This window comes from Mustela erminea, chromosome 8, assembly GCF_009829155.1.
Source record: "Mustela erminea isolate mMusErm1 chromosome 8, mMusErm1.Pri, whole genome shotgun sequence".
NCBI classification, from domain to species: Eukaryota; Metazoa; Chordata; class Mammalia; order Carnivora; family Mustelidae; genus Mustela; species Mustela erminea.
This window is the reverse complement of record NC_045621.1, coordinates 17832509-17853595: the sequence shown is the minus strand read 5'-3', so window position 1 is coordinate 17853595 and position 21087 is coordinate 17832509. Positions and strand designations below refer to the sequence as shown.

The 21087-nt window shown below is 40.3% G+C and overlaps 1 protein-coding gene across 1 annotated transcript in view; it reads left to right on the top strand.

Annotated features, from left to right (window-relative positions):
* DYTN (dystrotelin) overlaps positions 1-21087 on the top strand; it is a 49129-nt gene that overhangs the window by 9305 nt on the left and 18737 nt on the right. Inside the window, exons 5-9 of the mRNA XM_032354612.1 lie at positions 258-358; positions 4975-5046; positions 5269-5432; positions 9943-10054; positions 11529-11677. Of these exons, the coding sequence (XP_032210503.1) occupies positions 258-358; positions 4975-5046; positions 5269-5432; positions 9943-10054; positions 11529-11677 (598 nt within the window). The remainder of the gene's footprint in view (positions 1-257; positions 359-4974; positions 5047-5268; positions 5433-9942; positions 10055-11528; positions 11678-21087) is intronic.

The window sequence follows — 21087 nt, the reverse complement described above, 5'->3', positions numbered from 1 at the left end:
TTTACCAACCTCGTGGTCTTCATCACTGATGTGCTGAATTATCAGGAGGTTGAAATGTGAATTGGTTTTCATTAGTTGTCAAATTACCTCATTTGGGAAGTCTTCAAACTAGCAAGCAAACAATCGAGAAATATGGCTTTCCTTTCCTTTTCCCTTCGTACCTACAAATAAACTGCTTAGAATTCAAGGCACTTAGTCTTCCAAGACGTATGGCAAGTGTTCCTTTTAAAGATTTCTTTCCCCCTTTGTATGTCTAGCTCTTTTTCAGCTCTATGCAGAAAATACCAGGGGAGCTTATGATTCTGGGGCACGCATGACTCGAAGCATTTTGAGAAACCTACTAACAGATCTACAGCAGGTAAATCTCTAATACTTAAGAATTCTAAATTCGTTCCAGTTATATTAGTCACCTTTATTATCAAAGAACCTGGTTTTTACAGTGTCAGTTCTCTCTTAATACAGTTCTCCATGCCATTCTCCCCTCTACAGCCACTGCTGTTACCTGAGCATAGATGTGACCATTATAATCACTTCCTAACTCAAGCTTCTCCTCTCTCCAACGCTGCCCCCACACTGCAGTCAGTGACTTTTCCAAAATGCAAATGTCACCCTCATGCTTAAAATTCTTCACTGCCCATGCTTGTCTGTAGAACAAAGCCTAAATTAAAGAATTTATGCATCATATGAAAAGCTTTCATGATTGGACCCAATCCTTTTCTTTTCAAAAAGAGATAAAATCATGATTTTATAGGACTATAAAAATGAACACCAGTCCAAAAATGTATTTAATTTATGAATTAAAAAAGGGTATCAGTAAGGTGCTGAAACTAGTTGAAAGAAATAACCAAAGAATGGACAAACTGATAGATAAGGAATATTAAAATGAACTTGCAGGTGGATGCAAGACTGACTTTTGGGGGAAGTTGGGAGTGAGTCCCTAACCAGGCCAGAATTTATTTGCATGTCTATAGATGAGAATTATTTACAATTCAATCTGTTTTCTGCACTTTAACTTTGATTCTCTTGTAGAGTTGTAAAATAGCCTAGCTAAAAAAATGATGCATATCTCTATACATTCAGGTATCACCCCTGAAAAGATCGCCAGTGGTTTCTTCTGCTTATTCCACAGATTTTAATTTTTCCTTGCATTTTTTATGCCAATTTCACTTCCATATATCAAAATCCTTGCTCTGCCCAACATGTGCCGAGTTCTCCTCCCTGACTTGTGCAGCTCCATCTATCAGCAATATCTTTGCCTATCACTTGGAAAACACTGTTCCTCTTTCAAGTCATTCAAATCGTTAGTCACCTCCTCACTGAAAGCTCTTTAACTTCCTGTGCATAACTTTGTTATAGCACTCATTGAATTTTGTTGCCATTATTATCAGATGTATGCCTTCTACACTAGAGTGCTTCTCAAGGGGAAGGACTGTATTGCACTCATGTTTATGTCTCCAATGGCTTACAAAGTGCCTGGTTGTAAGGCCTTCGACCAAAGATTAATGAAAGCATAAATGAAATGCAGTGCTGAAGACTCAAATAGTTAAGCACATCATTTCCTGTGCTTTAAGAACATACAGATTTAATATTGTTTTTATCCTTGCTAATCAAGGGAATGTAACCCCCTTAAAGCAAAAATATTACTTAACTGTTAAGATGATATTAAATGATGCATCCCAGCATCTACAAATGGTTGGAGCACACTCCAGATTGTCTTGTGTGGAAGTGGTTGCTGTCCTAGTGTGCCTTTTACCCCTGCTTCAAAGATGCCTCTGCTGTTCTTCCAGCTCCTGTAAAGTCCCCACAGTGAGTTTTCTGCACTGTGAAGCAATAATAACTTTCTGTCATTTTTCTCCTGTATCTAGGCTGTAAGAAAGAATACTTTATAAGGTTCTCTGGCTGGAGCCCTGTCAATTAGACTGACAAATGACAGATGAACAAGAGGAGAACAAACAGAAGTTTATTAGCATGTATATGGCACGTACACATGGGAGTGCCCAGTGATGAGTAACTCAAAGGGATGACTAGAACTCAGGCTTACATACAATCTTGAGCTAAACAAAGGCAAATGGGTTCTGGGCTTCCCAGTGGGGAAGAAAAGTGATGAAAAGGTTACCAGGAAAAGTATGATGAGCAAGGGTTATTTAGTAAAGTTTGTTGTGAGGATTTAGGTTGGTCCCTTCTCCATTGATAAGAGTTGTTTAGTGTCCTCTTCTTGCTAATAGGAAGAAGGAGACATCTTTGGCAAATTGAAATTTCCCTCATAAGTATACATTTTGTTGACAAGTATACATTTTCTTTCCTGCTTTTAGAGCTTCTCCTGCATCTGCCAGTTTTCATTGGCCTTTAGCTCAAAATAATCCATATGCCAAAGGGGGTGGCATATTCTTCAGGACCTTCAGGTACTCTTCAGGTACTTCAGATACTCTATTCTTCAGGTACTCTTCAGGACCAAGAATTCTGAACTAGGAATAGTCATGAAGGAGCTGGGTAAAGAGGAAGATTATTAGAACTTTAGGACAGGGGGTATGGTTTAGAAAAACCAATCCTGGGGGCACCTGGGTGAGCATTTGACTCTTGATTTCAGCTCAAGTCATGATCTCAGGGTTATGAAATTGATCCCCATGTCAGGCTCCAAGCTTAGTGGAGAGTCTGCTTGAGATTCTTTCTCTCTCCCTCTCCCTCTGTCTCTTTCTCCTGCACTTGCTCCCTTTCTCTTTCTCTCTCTCTCTCTCAAATAAATAAATAAATAAATCTTTAAAAAAGAGAGAGAGAGAGAAAGAAAAACCTATCCAAAGTTACCTGTGCTTTGATTTGGTCTTAACATCTCATGTTTGTATTGATCATAATAATTAATATTTCATTAGTTCTAGAAATTCCCAATAATATTCAACATGTTCATATTTTTTCAAATGGAGTGATGATTTTTTTTTAAATTTAGAAAGCTAAACATCAGGCATAGTTATTTCAGAGCTGTTCTGGTGGTGGTGGTGGCACATAGATCCCATTACCAGCTTTCTGCTGACTCTCAGGCATATCTGCCAGGCAGAGGTACTACCCAACCATCCTCATGGCTCAGGACTCAAGCTGGTGGAGAGCCAGAGAGAGTGGCAAAGTCTGTCCACCTATTTATGTAGTAGGACTTAAAAGGCGGGGGCGGGGAGCTTAGGTGAATATTATGAAAGTAGGTGTTCTGAGGGGCATTTTCCTTTTCCTGGAGAAATCCTTGTTCTCACTTTGTAACTACTGTAGCCCCAGACCAGCACCCTACCCAACAAGCCCTAAAAATGTGCTCTTGTTCCAGGCTCAACTGAGGTCAATGAGCCGCTGAAATGGCAGCTCCAGCAGGGCTCTGTCTCCCACATTAGGACGCTCCTGAGAAAACTCTTAGGAAGGTGGAAATTTGCATAGCAAATTATCCTCCCATTGACTTCCATTAAGAACTCAGAGATGGATTCCCATAGAAAATTCCAGGCCTCACCATGTGATTCAAACCACTCCCCCAAGAATCCTAATTATCATTTCAAGTGGCGTTCTGTCTGGGGTAGCATGCCATCTAAGCCACATGCAGTCTTCTATAGCCCACCTGCAAGAAATTAGTCAAATGGGCAATTAATCCACAAAATCTTTGTGCACATACTTAAAGCCAAATATGGAGGCTAAAATCCACTACAGAAGTGAGTTTTCTTTTGATTGATGTCAACATCGCAGAGCCGGCAATGAATCCTGATTGATTCATTGATTCAATTGAATCCTGATCCCCTTCCCTTATTTTACAAGAAGTTAACCCCCCTTTCCAAGGGCTCAGAAACACCCTCTAAATAAGTGTCCAGCTAGTTCCTCCACACTCACAGGCCACAGTATGGATAATGAGTTAGTTTTTCAGACAAAGGCCAAGTGACGTAGGGAGTAGTTACTTCTGTTCAGCTGGTGATGGGGTTATTATCAATTTAAAGTACAGCCATCTTGTCACTATTACGCAAATGTTTGTTGACTCCTGCCTGGCTAATTGTCAGCAAAGTGGTTCTAAGTGCCACTTTCCTGATTAGAAGAATGTTTATTCGAGTTGATGGACTCAGCAGGGGGGTCTTTTGGTCAAATTACTTTTGAGCTTGCAGGCGATGCCTCTTGACAGCCTGTGCTGGAGAAGACATCAGACATGAAATGAGGACTCCTGACCACATGGGCATAGATGGAGGTGACAGGGACACGCATCTGTGCCTCTAGATATGTCAGACCCTGGCCCTCCTGGCAGTCACAAGGGATCCTTAGTCCCTAAGTGAAACTACTTTGGTCACCTTGATTGAAAGGTGGAAACCAGCACAGATGGAACCTTTGGAACCCCTACAATGTGAGTCCAAAGGACAAAGCTCTGTGACTCCCCCCCACCCCTCAACAGAGTAAGGAGTCATGAAGTGAGATCTCAATTCTGCAGCTAAATCCTGTTCTGTTTTTATCCGGAGCAAAATATTAAATCTCAAGTGCCCCTTGCTTTGAACAAGGATAATGACTACTGCCCTCGCTCCGAAATTGGTGTTTGTTAAAATGGGATGCTATGAAAGTGTTTGGAAAGATTTTTCTTAAAACAGCTCTGAACATGAATACAGTATCATTGTGACATATAATTAATTCACAAGTGAAGGAGGGTGAACATAACATCCCTGGGAGCATAAGAAGTGAAACAATGGAAGCCGTCCCCCGGTAAGTACTACCCCAATTGCTGGACACTCTTCTCCGTCTCCCCCTTCCTCCTGGTCGCCTTCCTCTCCCATGTTCATTCACTCTCCCCATTCGGACATTGCACAAAACCCACACATTTCTTGTCTGCTTGAATGAGGGCAGTTCATCCAGTGTCATACACCAAGTACTTGTGAGTCTGTGGCTGGAAGCACCAGGACTCAGGCGTGCTGATTCCAGGGGTCATGTATTTCTCCAGCTTCTCACAGCTGACTCGCAGTTTCCTGCCTCTTGTAGATCCCAGCGGTCGTAGGGGAGAGTCGCGCTCTGTGCTCTGTGGAAAGTGCTACCCGCAGCTGTTTCCAAGGGGTGAGTGCCATGCAAATATCCCCCGGAGTTGGGGGCAGACTTGTGTGCTAACTGGTTCAAATGACAGAACAGTGACTGGGCACAGCATCCCAGACAACCTAGTATAAGATACAGACTTCTTTGGCAGAAACAGCCAGAAAAGAAGATAAAACTACATTTTCCTCTGCACTAGAGACCAGAGTCATGCCTGGCAACCTATCTGAGTGAGCCACTGTTTTTCAGGTGTTGAGCCCAACAATCAAAGAAGAAAAATTCCTGTCTTGGTTGCAGTCTGAGCCTCCCATCCTCCTGTGGCTCCCAACCTGCTACCGGTTATCTGCTACAGAAATGGTCACTCACCCTGCCCGGTGTAGAATCTGCAGGAACTTTCCAATCACAGGACTGAGGTACAGTCACTCATCAATATTTCACACAGTCATGCTCCAACGGGGTCTAGGGGTGGAGCTACATCCCTCCAGATTCTTCCGTGGTCCTCACACATCTGAAACTCAGCTGTTAGTTTGGGGTCAATAATTTTCTGCATGGGGCATCTTGGTTGACAATAAATTATATTTTATCTTCTACAGCTAATAGAATATTAAATTCTTCCATTGACACATGGTCCGATCAATAAACGTTTTTATTCCTCTAAGAGAAAAATATTTTTTCTTCTGTTACAAAAAAAAAAAAAAAAAACCCACTTCCAAATACTTTGGAATCATGCATAAGAATTATAGTACTAATAATAGTTTATTAAGTGTTAAGTTGAGTGGTTCACATGGATCATATCATTTAAGGACTTGCTAAAACCTCTATAAAAGGTGATATTACTATCCCCAGTTTGCAGAGAAGCTAAATAACTTGCACATGGTGGCAAGTAATTACTGGCAGACTGAATCCCCAGGCACCGCTTTGCCATCATGATGCCATGCTGCCTCCCAGTGTAGACAACTGGGAACAGGGTCTCAGAAACCAAAGGAAAAATCAGGTTTGCAGGGAGGGGCACAGCTTACACCAGATCCTCACTCTGCTTAGAGGAAAGGGCAGACTGGGAAGCTAGGGGAGATCTTTCCATATCTTTGAAGACAGTCAAACCCTCCCTTAGGAAAAGGGTGTTGTTGGTATCTCATAAATAAAACAGTAAGGAAGTGAAATTAACCTCAGATAGACTTGGGGAGGAAAGAAGGAAACTAGCAGGTCAAGACCAGGCACAGGGATGCCATTATCCTGGTGAATGAATGCCGGCAGGGGCTGAAGGTCTGGTAGGACTGACTCGCTGGGACAGCTGGGTTGCTAAAAACAAGTCAAAGAACGGGGTGCCCAGAAGGGGCAGGAGTGAGGACTTGGGGACTCTGTTCTTCTCATCTTATACTTTCAGATCTTAACTAACCCAGATGGTAAACATGCCCCCCGTGGGTATAAAATACATCTGCTGGATCCGCTAGGAAGCTGGAAGATTCTAGCTTTGCCGAGAAAACGAAGTGGGTTTTCAGAGAATTCTGAGGACATGGTGACATTTCACTCAGGAAAACCTCTCTGCAAATAACTATCCTTTAAGCAATAAAACATAAATGGAAAGGACCTTTGGAAACTGAGCAAACCGAACCAAAGAAATCTCCACACCGCAATGAAAGATAAACTCTCTTTATATTGGACCGTGGAGGAACGTGAATAGGATTTATCATGTTATATGCACGTTGCGATCATTTAACCAACAAACACACACTAATTGAGTAGTTACTGCAAGCCCTGCCCTGGACCAGGTACAGGATTCACTTTGCAATTATATAAAATACAACTTTTACACTGAAATATTTTTTCAAAATTATTATGTGTAACATAAAGCAGATATTATTGCTCCTATTTTTTTTAAAGATTTTATTTATTTATTTGACAGACAGAGATCACAAGTAGGCAGAGAGGCAGGCAGAGAGAGTGGAGGAAACAGGCTCCCTGCTGAACAGAGACCCCGATGCGGGGCTCGATCTGAGGACCCCGGGATCATGACCTGAGCTGAAGGCAGACGATTTAACCTACTGAGCCACCCAGGCACCCCTATTGCTCCTATTTTATAAAGGAGTCTCAAAGAGCTTGAATGACACAGGTCATGCCAAGGCAGAGGGCAAGAAGTGCAATTTTTAAAGTTCAGTTCAGTTCCCTTTGTATTGAGAATGAAATTCTCTTCTTCTTAGGAATGCCTCTGTGCAAACCATCCTTCGTCCTAGACATCCAAGTCAATGTAAAGTTCTCATGCATGCAGACACCTGGATACCTGCACAAGGCCATTAACCTCTCTGGACCTCAGTTTCTTTATAAGTAAAATAAGGAGGGCTGGGCCCATTGGAGCGCTAGGCTTCTTTTAGCTGTAACCTTCTGCGTCTATTAGAAATTATTGGAATTTGGGCGCCTGGGTGGCTCAGTGGGTTAAGCCGCTGCCTTCGGCTCAGGTCATGATCTCAGGGTGTTGGGATCGAGTCCCACATCGGGCTCTCTGCTCAGCAGGGAGCCTGTTTCCTCCTCTCTCTCTCTCTGCCTGCCTCTCTGCCTACTTGTGATCTCTCTCTGTCAAATAAATAAATAAAATCTTTAAAAAAAAAAAAAAGAAATTATTGGAATTTATGACAGTCCTTACCTTAAACTTGTGTTTTTGGCTCTCCCAAACTCCAGCGATAACCTCAAGTGAGATTAATAAAGTCATTTTAGAGCCGAAGTGTTTGCAGACCTGGAGGTAACAGGAAGAAGGCAAAGGCTTAACCTAAAATAAGAAAAAGTGCAAAGACCAGAGATCGGTGCTAAGCCAGTGTTATATTTTAGCTGGACACATCACATTTATGCTCTCTCATAACCATGTAAGTTGAGATGAGATTGGGAAAAAAAAAAAAAACCAACTTGATTTTTCCTGGTAAAGACATCAACAGACCAATCTCATTATTCATACTATACCTTTCCTTGTATACCTGTAGTTAGTTTCTGAGCATAAAGGAATTAATGCAAGGTTAGGGTCAGTGTATTGTCCCAGACAAGTCAAGGGCAGCCATACGGTAATGCTGGATAATGCAATCAGTACTTATAAGTAATCCTTATTTAAAACATTATATTATACATTTCTTGCAAACAGCAATTGTCTTCCCAATTACGCATGTTGAGTAATTTTCAAAGCTTTGTAAAACTTTGCAAAGCCAAGAAGGCAGAGTTTACTAGTCCCATTTTCCTTGTGCATAAGCTAAGTCACTCCCTTAACTTCATTCAACTAATGGTCATCGAAAAGTCTGCAGCGTTAACTAGGTATCCTCTGAACAGCCGAGCTGACGTTCCCACTTCATGGTCACTAGGAATGGTGGTGTGTGCCTCTGCCTCAAGCCTCTGGCACTGGTGGCCCATGCTAGTTGCTAAAATAGCTATTTCTCCATTCGGGTGGTATCCCTGGGCTCAAAGCCTACTTCTACCGCGGACCAAGAAGTTGTGTAACTTGGTGTCAGCCGCTTAAAATCTGATTGATTCAGTTTCTTCATCTGGAAAAACGATAATCATAAGAACACTTTCCCTTAAAGAGCTTTCATGGTGATGACCCATGGGTCAACACATGTATACTGCCTGCCCTTTAGTAAGTGTTCCAAAACATTACCTCCTATTCTAGCCGCTGGACACTATTTATTAATACCTTACCGTGGAACTAGGTGTTGGGGTACAGCCTTGAACAAGGGCAGCTGACGGTTGATTGCACAGACTTACATTCTCTTGCTCTGCCATCCAGCCTCAGGGGCATTCCAAGTTTGGATTCCTGTGTTCTTTAGAATACTCCAAATGTCTGAAATTCAGGTCCGGCAGAGGTGCGGTGCCCCGAACCCTCCTTCGTGGCTCCAGCCTCTTCCCTCACTCTTCTTTCTCCTTGTGATTTCCTCCTCCTGGGTCTCCAGCCCAAAGGCGCTCTTCCTCCATGAAAACGTCTCACCCACCCCCAGGTGTCTCTGCCTCTCTCCGTCCTACAGCATTTGCCTTCCAATGCCTCACACGTGGCGTATAATCACATATTGCTTAACTTTGCCAGTTAGTACTGCAAGCTTCCCTAACCTCTTTCTGCAGCAAGACATGAAATTTGAAGAGCACAGAGGTGTGGTATCACCCTATTTTCCCTGAGTGTTATGAGACACCCCTCCTTCCCACCGTGTCTCAAGATACTCTCCCCCCCCTGTTACCACCGGAGACTTAAGGATGCCACTGTTCGTATGGGAAGGACTTCAGGGTTGATGTGTTAAGAAACTTGGATGCAGGGGTCTCTCCCCGACCCTCTCCCCCACACACTGGCTAGAGGAACTAACTCTCCTCCACCCCGTTTCTTTCCTACAGCTGGACATCTAGAAAATCGCACATTTTATTTCAGATTCTTTGTCCACAATTTTATCTTCCCCAGTACCATGCAGGAAATGCAGGTCCAGTGTTATCAGATGTTGACAATTTTCAAAAGGAGTCAAAGGTCAGAATATACTGAAAAATCTCCTGGTTTATTTTATTTTTTAAGTGGACAACTAAATTCAAAATATATGAATGCGTTGTGCAGCCACAGAAGAGGTGGCCCCAGACTTAGGGGTCTATCCCAAGGTTTGTGGCACACAGTACCCTGCGTAGGCAACGTGCTTGGTATATTCGCGGGGGGCATGAATCAGACTTCCAGACTGTAGTCTGCTAGGCGAAACTATGTTAATATAATGCCATATTATAAAAAAGTACCACCAAAAGATTAATTCTTTGAGTAAATAAACATGTTAGAGTCATTTAACATCCCTACAAAGTTTGGGAGAAGTTTTGCACTTCCTTGATAGCGTAGATGTGTCCTGTATGTTTTGGGGTGCTCATTGTACACCTGATCTGCTCACGGGCTGGTTGTGACATTATCCGCACTTCCACTGTTATTGGCAGATACCGCTGTCTGAAGTGTCTCAACTTTGACCTCTGCCAAGCGTGCTTCTTTGCTGGGCTTCACAGAGGATCTCCCCAGAAGGTCCATCCTGTGATGGAGGTCTGCGTCCAGGTAACCTCTAACCCACTGCACACCAGTGATTTATGAATCCAGTCAGGGCTGCCAGCTACAGCAACTAAAGAACTTTCCCTAGATAGAACCACAGATTCTGTTCCTTTCATTCGCGATAATATTTAAGGAAGTAACAAGGAAGAAACAAACTTTACCGAAAATACCTCTCAATATCCATATGCTTTCTCTACATCATAGATTTTAATAGAACCTTTGGGGACATGAAAAGGCCAAACAGAGTTCAATCTCACGGGACTGGTCCCACAATATATGGCAGAAAATATCTGAGGAATAAAAGGGGAGAAACATTGGAAGTGAGTACGGGTTCAAAGAAAAGGCTTGGTTTGGTAAAAATGAGAAAATCAGATTTCCAATTACTACTATCTTTTGGGAAAACTTTTCTCTTTTCACATGTCTCTTCCCGAAATTCCAGTATTTTTTCTTTAGGAAAAATGAAAGGGAAAAATTACTATCTGCATTTGGATGGAAGGAATAGAAAACTAAGACTTCATAGTTGCCTTTTAAATGTTCTTTAAGAAAATTCTAAATACTCAGCAAGGGAATTTAGACCTTTTGAAGAAAAAAGAGAAATGGAATAGTCAATTTTAAGTGAAGAGCATTTTCATTTTCCCCAAAGAACACTTTCTTCTCTTCACTAAGTTCCCATTACTCAGTTTCTCTGTACAGAGGTATCACCCTCAAACAGGGCAGTAGTGAAGGGTGTTGGTTAGCTATCCCTACCAAGGACAGATTTCCCTCCTTCCCTTTAACATGAATGGTCCGCTAAAGTCAAGTGCTTGGAGGTATTAAAAAATTCCCAGTGGGCATTGTTTTGCAGAACGTGGATAACCCAGATGCTCAAGTTCATTGGCCCATCAGCTCCCTTTTCCTAAAACTCAGGGGAGGAATCGGACATATCGATGTTAGACTGACACCGTGTGGTCATTTTGTTATTACACTTCAGATTTCCAGGGCTGAAAATTTTTAATAAGATACCTCATTCCTTTGTTCTTTTGGCAAAGGTTCTTAACGTGGGGTTGACGGGTGGACCTCAGAGGGTCTGCGAATCCACTGAAATTTTATACAGAATTACATGTATAGCATTTTTCTGGAGATAACTCCACCCGTGATCATGCAGTTCTGAAGAGAATCCACACCCCAACTGTTGGCAGCCCTGGATTTAGCCCTGCACCGTACCCCTTCTTGCTTTAGAATTCCACGTTCCTGGATCACTTTCAGGAAGAGGGGTCAATTGTAAGCGAGTGGTATTTAATTTGGAAACTTACACTCTGTGGACAAACAGAGAGAGTGGCAAGATATGCAGGTAGTACGGAAGGAAGATGATTTTTCTGAGGACATAAAAGTGAGTGAAGTAATTCCAAAAATTTTCATGGTGGCCAGTTTGCCCAAATGAGGAAAAAAGACCCGGGTACTCTGATAGGACTCTCCTTTTTACGGGTGGCCGTTCCAGCAGATGTCGGCAAAGGAGAATACGAAATGCCTGGTCAGGACCCTCAGAAGCAACCTGCTCCGAGGACGCAGTAGGAGAAAAGAAACTTCGAGAAGGCGGTGGCTGCTGGACCAGGCAACTCCAGGGAAGCTGGCTAATGACACACAGGCCGGGTGAGTGTCTGTGAGTGACCGTCCTGCAGAGCGGCAGCCCAGAGGCCTGGTTTCTTAATGCTGGTCAGAAAGAAGGCAGGAGGCTGGGCTGGCTGGGGACTGAAGATGCACTTCCCCTCCAGAAATGATCCTTAATTTTCAAACAGAACAAAAGGTGAAAAATACTTCTAAATGGCCCATCCTATCTTTTAGAATTATTCCAACTAAAGCATCAAACACAGAAGACACTTAATATTAAAGTATTTGAATGACTGCTTTATATCCCTGGGTTGTTTATTTTTTGTTTTTTGTTTTTATATCTTTAGTTTCTATTGGTTTGCTTTTGAAAGCCTAACTTAGAATGAATACTGAATTTTTATTAAAAAGGGAAAGGAAAGACACTCAGAATCCTATCACTCACAGACGAGTGCTAGTCACGTGTTAGTATTACCAAAACAGGAATTATGCAGTTCTTATACATTCTTCTTTTCTTTACCGTATGGACAGTATTTCCCATGTCATTAGTTTCCAAAGTATTATTTTTAATCGCCTCACTCCCATCCTTATAAGGAAGTATCATAACATACAAGGAACCCCTTATATCATTGAACATTTTGGTTATTTTTAGAATTTGCCCCCTGAAATTCTGTAGTCAACATCCCTATTCATGCATCTTCCTATAGTTTTAATATTTTACTAAGATAAATTTACTCCAGTAAAATCATTGGATCAAAAGTTGTTAACTCTGTTAACTCTCAAAATTCAGAACACTAAATTGTGCTCCAGAGGGTTAAGCCAAAACATACCCAACATCACTGGTATATGAGGTCACCCATCACTTACCAAAAGTTTGCCAGCCTAAAGAGGACTTTAAAAAGTCTTTGTGATAAGGCCACTTGGCTGGCTCGGTAGGTAGAGCATACAACTCTTGATCTTGTGGATTGTGAGGTCAAGCCCCACCCTGGGTGCAGAGATTACTTAAAATTAAATCTTTTTTTTTTTTTTTACAAAAGTCTTTGTGAGGTTAATTTTGGAAGTAACCACTTCTTCAAAATTAAAAATTGTAGAAAATAAAGCAAAAAGATAATGTTTCTGTGGGCTTATGATCATCAAACTTCGGGGAGGAAAAAAACCCCAGAAATATTAATTCACTACCATTTTATCTAGTGAGAGTAGAACAGATAGATTTAAATCAGAATGGTATTCATTTACTAATTCCTTTTATAATTCCTAATCTCTTCTCAGACACCCACCAGCATATTTCTGTCTCAATCCCAGACCTAATTTTTAGGGTCCTTTTGTCACTTTCCAATCTAAACAAGTTTTTATAGCTCTTTAAAGGAAAAAGTATATGTTGACATTCCAATTAGATGCCATTTATTATACCCATATCACATTTACTTAGCAGGTTGTTATCAATATATCTTCAAAGTTAGGGAATTTATCATTTGATGTGTATCTTTAATATAGTACAAGGAATTTAAAAATAAGAACAAAGATATCAGGCACCAATTCATCTGTCTTCTTCAAGGCAGGTTTCATCTTTCCCTAGCATAGAAACAATACAATGTGCCGATTAGTCATCTGGATTTATTGAATACTTGAGATCTTGTCTAAATTCCTACATTCTCATACTTAGAACAAAAAGATTCAGACTCTTAATTTGATTTCTTTTGGCCACTGAAGCCAGACTGATGTTTTGGAAGTAAAAATATGATGCATCCCTCATGTGCCCACCTCCCCCAAACTCCTAGCCTCAAATTCCTCCATTCTCCTCCCATTGTTTTAAAGCTAAAAACTAGAAGTCATGATGGCTTAGAAAAGTTCTGCATAGGGCGCCTGGGTGGCTCAGTGGGTTAAGCCGCTGCCTTCGGCTCAGGTCATGATCTCAGGGTCCTGGGATCGAGTCCCGCATCGGGCTCTCTGCTCAGCGGGGAGCCTGCTTCCTCCTCTCTCTCTCTGCCTGCCTCTCTGCCTGCTTGTGATCTCTCTCTGTCAAATAAATAAATAAAATCTTAAAAAAAAAAAAGAAAGAAAGAAAAGTTCTGCATATCCCCCCCCCAAACCTCTCCAGTTTCATCTCCCCAGCCCCACATTGTCTGTGCTCCAGTCCTCATTCCTTCCCCCGCCCCACAAGACTAAGCCAGATCGGCCCCTCTAATGCCGTAAACCCTTACCTCAAGGAAGTATCCCAAGCCCACCAACCTGCATGGCTTGAGCCTCACTCCTAAAGACCTAGAGGGGGAACACCTGGGAGGCTCAGTTGTTTAAGCTTCCGACACGTGGTTTTGACTCAGGTCATGATCTCAGGGTCATCGGACAGAGGCCCGAGTTAGGCTCCAGACTGGGCATGGGGATTGCTTAAGATTCTCTCTCTCCCTCTCTTTTTGCCGCCTCCCCCACTTTGCACACATGCACATGCTCTCTCTCTCTCTCTCTCTCTCTCTCAAAAATAATAGAAATAATAATAATTATTATTATAGTAATAAAGACCCGTAGAGGTCTTTGTTCAAATGCTATCTCATCCTTAAGTCCATTCGTGACTACTTAACCCTTCAGCCCCTGTCCCCCTCTGGCACTCACAATCCTTCTCCCTTGCTTTATTTTTCTTCAGAGCATTTCATCAATACCTTACACCCTATATATTTTATTTTTATTTTTTGTTTGTTTGGTATCATGTAAGCTCAGGGGCAGGGCTGGAGAAATTTTTATTGTTTCCAGATATATTTCCAGAATCTATAACTAATGTCTAAATTTGACAAATGCTCAATAAATGTTTATTGAATGATGGGTCAATGGCCTGAATAATACAATGAAGGATGTGTGGTGAAGAGATTGATGGGGGTAATAAGGTAGGACATGAACTCTTATAGAATGGAGCATGGGAAAGTGTCACAAGAGTGATTACAAAGTGTTGAAATTCGATTGAGCTTTGTCCTCATTCAGGTGTGTAGCCTTCGGGAAGTGGCTTCATGTTTTTGTGACTCAGTGAATTCACCTGATAGTAGAGATGACCTGTCCTACTCCCAGAGTGGCATCAGTAGAGATAAGAGGAGGAAAGGGAAATTCAATCGCTATGCAAAGCTAAAGGGTTTTAGAATGTCAGTGTGTTCTACTCTGTCCACCTGAGTACAACAGTGTTCTCCAAAGTAAAATTCTTATGTAATAATTTTCAGCCTCACCTAGATATTAATGAGTTCAGAAATTCTGATTAGTGTCTTATCTAGGAGAAAGGAATGTGGGACATTATTATTTAACAATGTGGTAAGAAGCAAAACACATCCTTAATATCTATTAAGTTGACACATTACTACTGGCCATCTTCTAAGAGATTGGTGATTTTGCCAAGTGATGATACTAAATTCATTCATTGATTTAGCAAATATCCTGCAAGGTAATAAGCCTCCTTTTCATGTGGTTTCACTTACTTTACATATAATAGTTTACACTGAGAACACTTTCATTTGCAAAAAACATAACTGAAAGTTAGGTGCCAAATAGCAACACTGTTATTAAATAGTTTTGGAAGTTCTTGCAAAGATAATAAAAAAGAAAATTAAAACAGTGAAACAGACAAAATTACTTTCATTTGCAGCTAATATGATTTTAAGTTCCCAAGAAAGCTCAGGTGGCTCTAGTAAAAATAACTAGAATAAATAGGCTTGGAGTGGTGGGAAATAAAGTGCATACACACAGATTAGTAGGTCTTCATTATGATAGTCATATGATATAACTACTTCATTATGATAGTAGTCGTCAGCTAGAAATTTTATATAAATCCCCTTTACAGTACCTGTAAAAATTATTTGAAAGAGAAACTTAGGGGGGAAAAAAAGCTTAGCAAAAAGGATACAAAAACCACATTTTCAAAAACTGTAATATTTCAGAATACATCAAATAAGACCTGAATGAAAGGAGAAACATACCATATTCCTGGAAGAGAAGACTCTGGCATAAGAATTGTACGTGCTCCAAAAATTAATACAATTGATTCTCATTATTCACAGATTCTGTATTTATGAATGCACTTACTCATGAAAATTTATGTATAACCCTAAAATCAATACTTGTGATGTTTCCCTGGTCATCTGCATACAGGCACAGAGTGGCAAAATATTCGAACTGTTGATGCACCCCTGAGGTCGAACGGAGAATCATTCTGTCTTCTTGTTTCAGCTCTCATACCATAAACACATCCTTTTCACATTTTTGTGCTTTTTAATGGTGATTTCACTAGTGCAAATTGCCCCCAAACACCGTGCTGAAATGTTGTCTGCTCTTCCCAAGCACAGAAAGATTATGAAGCACCTTAAGAAGAAAATATGTATGTTAAACAACCTTCATTCAAGCATGAGCTATAGTGCTATTGACCATAGGTTCCATGTGAACGAATTGACAGTATGTATTAAATAAGGTGTCCATAGACAAGACACGCATAAAACAAAGTTATATGTTGCTTGGATGACAAAAATAATCTGACCAGAGACTAGCAAGAACCTAACCTTTTATTTCCCCTTGAAACAATGGGTCAATTTTCCCTAACATTGTTAACAGTGACTGTGTAGAGTCTAATGGCCATCAGTAATGAGAATCAACTGTATTTAAACTAAGTGCATTTCCAAATAGAGTCACGATGTTTTTTAAATAGGAAATAATTATTTTGAAGACATTTTTGGAATAATAAATTAAACAAGAACATTTAAAATTATGAAACTGAAGACTAGTGGGAAAGGATGTTCTTCAACAGATGTTAAAATTTACTATAAACAACCAAGACCAAATAGTATTATATAAAAAAAGAATGGGGGGCACTTGAGTGGCTCAGTTGGTTAAGCATATGACTTTTTTTTTTTAATTTTTTTTTTATAAACATATGTTTTTATCCCCAGGGGTACAGGTCTGTGAATCACCAGGTTTACACACTTCACAGCACTCACCAAAGCACATACCCTCCCCAGTGTCCATAATCCCACCCCCTTCTCCCAAACCCCCTCCCCCCAGCAACCCTCAGTTTGTTTTGTGAGATTAAGAGTCACTTATGGTTTGTCTCCCTCCCAATCCCATCTTGTTTCATTGATTCTTCTCCTACCCACTTAAGCCCCCATGTTGCATCACCACTTCCTCATATCAGGGAGATCATATGATAGTTGTCTTTCTCTGCTTGACTTATTTCGCTAAGCATGCTACGCTCTAGTTCCATCCATGTTGTCGCAAATGGCAAGATTTCATTTCTTTTGATGGCTGCATAGTATTCCATTGTGTATATATACCACATCTTCTGGATCCATTAATCTGTTGATGGACATCTAGGTTCTTTCCATAGTTTGGCTATCGTGGACATTGCAAGCATATGACTTTTGATTACAGTTCAGTTCATGATCTTGGGGTCATGGGATCGAGCCCTCTGTCTGGCTCTGGTCTGAGCATGGATCCTGCTTGATATTCTCCCCCTTCCTCTCTCTCTGCCCCTCCCTGCTTGCTCTCTCTCTCTCTCTCTCTCTCTAAAAAAATGGAATAGACATATAGATCTGAGGACAAGAATACAAAATTTAATGATTGATATAAGCCTAAATGGAAACCCAACATATGATAAATGTGGTGTTTTCATTCACAAAAAAAAAAAAAGCATAATTATAATTGGCTATCCATCTGGGAGTGTGCTTGGCAGGTCCAAAGAACAGCAAGGAAGCCAGTGTGGCAGAGTGCAAGAAAGTGGAGATGCTGAGAATAGTCTAGAAGGAAGGCAGGGTGGAGGCAAGGGTAGAAGCAAGGTCACGTAACTTTCTAAATGTTCTTCTAGTGTTTCATTTTTTAATGTTGAGTTTGAATTTCAATCCATTTGGAATTTATTTCAGCAAGGGTCTGGCTTTGCTTTCTTTCAGATGCATAGCCAATTATGCTAACATTTCCCCAGTTAATGAAAATGCCAACTTTGTCACATATCAGATTTCCTTATATACTTGGATCAATTAAGATAACTTATATTCTCATACTCAGATCTATGGGTCAATTCTTGTATCTTGTATCTACTCTAATCTATTGTATAGTATAGTATTCCATAGTAGGTAGAAGGAGAAAGCAGCTGTGATCTGAAATGGCGAGGCTGTAGGTAGAGCAGATTTGGGAGGAACGATCAGAAGTTCAGTTTGGGCTATGTTAAGATTGAGATATCTCAGACATCACATGGAAATGTTGAATAGGCCATTCCCCATTCGTGGCTGTAATTTGGAGGAAAGCCTCCCAGAGGTACAAATTTGGGAGTTGTTGGCATGAGGGCTCTTCAGGCTGTGAGATTGTATGAGATCACCAAGGAGAGTATAGACAGGAAAGAGGAGAATAGAAGATTGAGCCCTGCAACAGTCTACACTACACACCTGGAGAGCAGAAGATGAGCCATTAGAAGAGACAAGAAAGATGAAAGATCCGGGAGAAAACCAAGGAAATGAGGAATCGTGGAAGGCAGGTATATAAAGTGTTTTAAGGAGGAGGGCGTGGTCTACTCTGTCAAATGCTGTGCGAGGGCAAGTAAGAATTGGCCTTTGGACTTTGCAACGAGGGAATCATTGATGACCTCAAAAAGAGCAGGGTAGGACGGTGATCGTAGGAAAAAATCAGACTAGAGATGGTTTAGGAGAGAATGGGAGCTGAGGAATTGAAGATACCAAATCCAGTTCTTTCCAGGATTTGTTACAGTAGAGGGAACAAAGGGATAGTGTAGGTAGGGTACCTGACTTGAAGAGAATGTTTTGTTATGATGGGAAAAGTAACAGCATGTTTGAATACTGAAGGGGATGATCCTATAGGAATGAAAGTACCACTAAATACTAAATAAGGACACACATAACAGCACTGGAGGGGTGGAGTAATAAACCAGAAAGAACCTAAGAGTCTACCGGTAGAAAAATGGTGGAACACCCGTGATACAGGCAGACGACAGAATATAATGAATCCACTTAAATGAACAAATTTAAGCACCCATCTATGACAGTAGAGAGCATTCATCATCCTCCATTAACAAAAAGAGTAAGTGGCAGAACAGTATGCATGAAATGTCATTTTTGTTCCAAAAACAAATTCAGTATATATATTTGATGTTTCGATGAGTACCGAAAACAGTATGCAACAACCCAAAGGAATCAAAATGATCTCACATAGGGTAGAAAGAGAATGTGTCACTCAAAGATATGTGACAAGGAAGTCCAGGGTTATCCCCAAATGCCCCATGGCTTATCTGCATAATTAAGTGTACCACACAATAATCACTTCTCTCCCTGTGAGCCCATCACGTTCTGTAGAAATAAAATCACATCATGTCAATAAAAATCGTATGTTCATCTGTTCATTAAATATGAAATCTCTGTGAGCGAGGAGTTCTCTGCTTTTGTTTTCCATCTTTTATCTTCAATAACTCAAGATGATGAGATGCTTTAAAATCATTTTTGGGGGCGCCTGGGTGGCTCAGTGGGTTGAGCCTCTGCCTTTGGCTTGGGTCATGATCTCAGGGTCCTGGGATCGAGCCCCGCATCGGGCTCTCTGCTCCGCAGGGAGCCTGCTTCTGCCTCTCTCTCTGCCTGCCTGCTTGTGATCTCTCTCTCTCTCTCTCTGTCAAATAAATAAATAAAATCTTTAAAAAATAAATAAACAAAAAATAAAATCATTTTTGAATAAAGGAATGAAACTAAGTGGAACTACATAAAATGGAATATGCCTGCCCTTAAACTGACTGCTCTATTCTATGTTCTTTCCAGTATGACACAATAATTATGCACACATCTGTGCTCAAAACCCCTAGTATCTGACCTGAACAGGATGACCTTGGGAGATTTTATGCAGTCATTCCTTAATTTCTTTGCATTCTTATTCCTAGATCATCAAGAAGCAGGGCAGTAAATAGAATCTCCATTTCCATTATTGGCCAATTGCTGTCTATCACCTAAGTAGTTGGATGGGAAAAGGCACAGGGGGGAAAAAAAGTTATGCTACTTTAATGCTATTTTGAATATCAGAGTTAATATCTGATTTAACATTTTCTAAAAAGGCTTTCCTCATGTCATGCCTGATAATTATCATTACAATGTCTTATAAACCTCTGTTTTATAACAGGATCTTGGTTCCGTACAGTAGCTCTGAAGTACCAATACATGGAAGATGGACTAGACCAGTGGAAACTGTAGCCACAGAGGCTTCCAGACAAGTATCTCCAACAATATTTCGGGCTCAGCAAACCGACAACAGCAACCCACATCCTCAGGTGAGTCCAAAAGGGAAAGGAACCAATGCACAAACAATCTGGACCACGTTGTAAGGATGCCGTGAGATTCAGTGTGGTGTATGGAATATTTTCAAGATGTTAACATGATCAAAGAAAATATTGTTTAAAATAATTTTTTATCTCCAATCATAAGGCATTACATATTTATTACAGAAAATTTGGAAAAGCCAACAAAGAACAAAATTAAAATTATAAACCATGATATAACCACTATTTCAATATTTTTATTAAGGTTTTTCTTTTAATTCCAGTATAGTTAAAATACAGAGTTATATTAGTTTCAGGTGTTGAATCACAATATAGTGATTCAACAATTCTATACATTACTCAGTGCCCATTGTGACAAGTGTACTCTTTACTAATGTTAATATGTTAATATTTTAGTGTGCTTCTTTCCCTGCAAATACTTCTGATATAGTTTATATCATACTGCAGAATGTATTATTGATATAGTTCTATATCAGTGTTTTTGAGTATTTCCCATTGCCATTACAAATCTTCTGACACATTGTTTTGCAGGTTTCATTTAAATGGATGTAACATTATTTAACCCCTCTTCTTTTGTTGGATATTTGAATTACTTCCAATTTTTGCTAAAACTTGAAATTATACTATTGAAATCCTTGTACATTATTCTTTGTGCATGATTTCCCAGATAGTTCAGTAGGGTTTATTTCTTTAAGTGGGATAACTAGGATGAGAAGTGGGAATATTTTTAGACTCTTAATACTTACTGAAAAATTATTGTTTAGAAAGGATATACCAAACTGTGCACCCAGTGAATTCAAATAACTATTTCTCTTGATCCTTGTTACTCTTACTTGTAACTTGTTACTATCATCAAATTTTGAACTTTGGTACTTTTATGAGCAGAATATGTTTTATTTGCCTTAATGTCCATTTCTTCTTCACTTAGAAGGTGACTGTATTTGCTCTTCTGTCACTGTTCTCTGCCCAGTTTTACCGATGCATCAGCTTGTTTTATTAATGTATTTGAGCTTTTAAAACTCTAGCTGTGGGAAACCTTTCTTTATGATTGTTTCCTTTTAGTCTAATTTATAATGTGACTTGCTATATATAGACATTTTTAATTCCTATGGAAACATTATTAACCTTTTCTGACTTCTCACACAATTTTATGCTTGGAAAATTTTTCTGT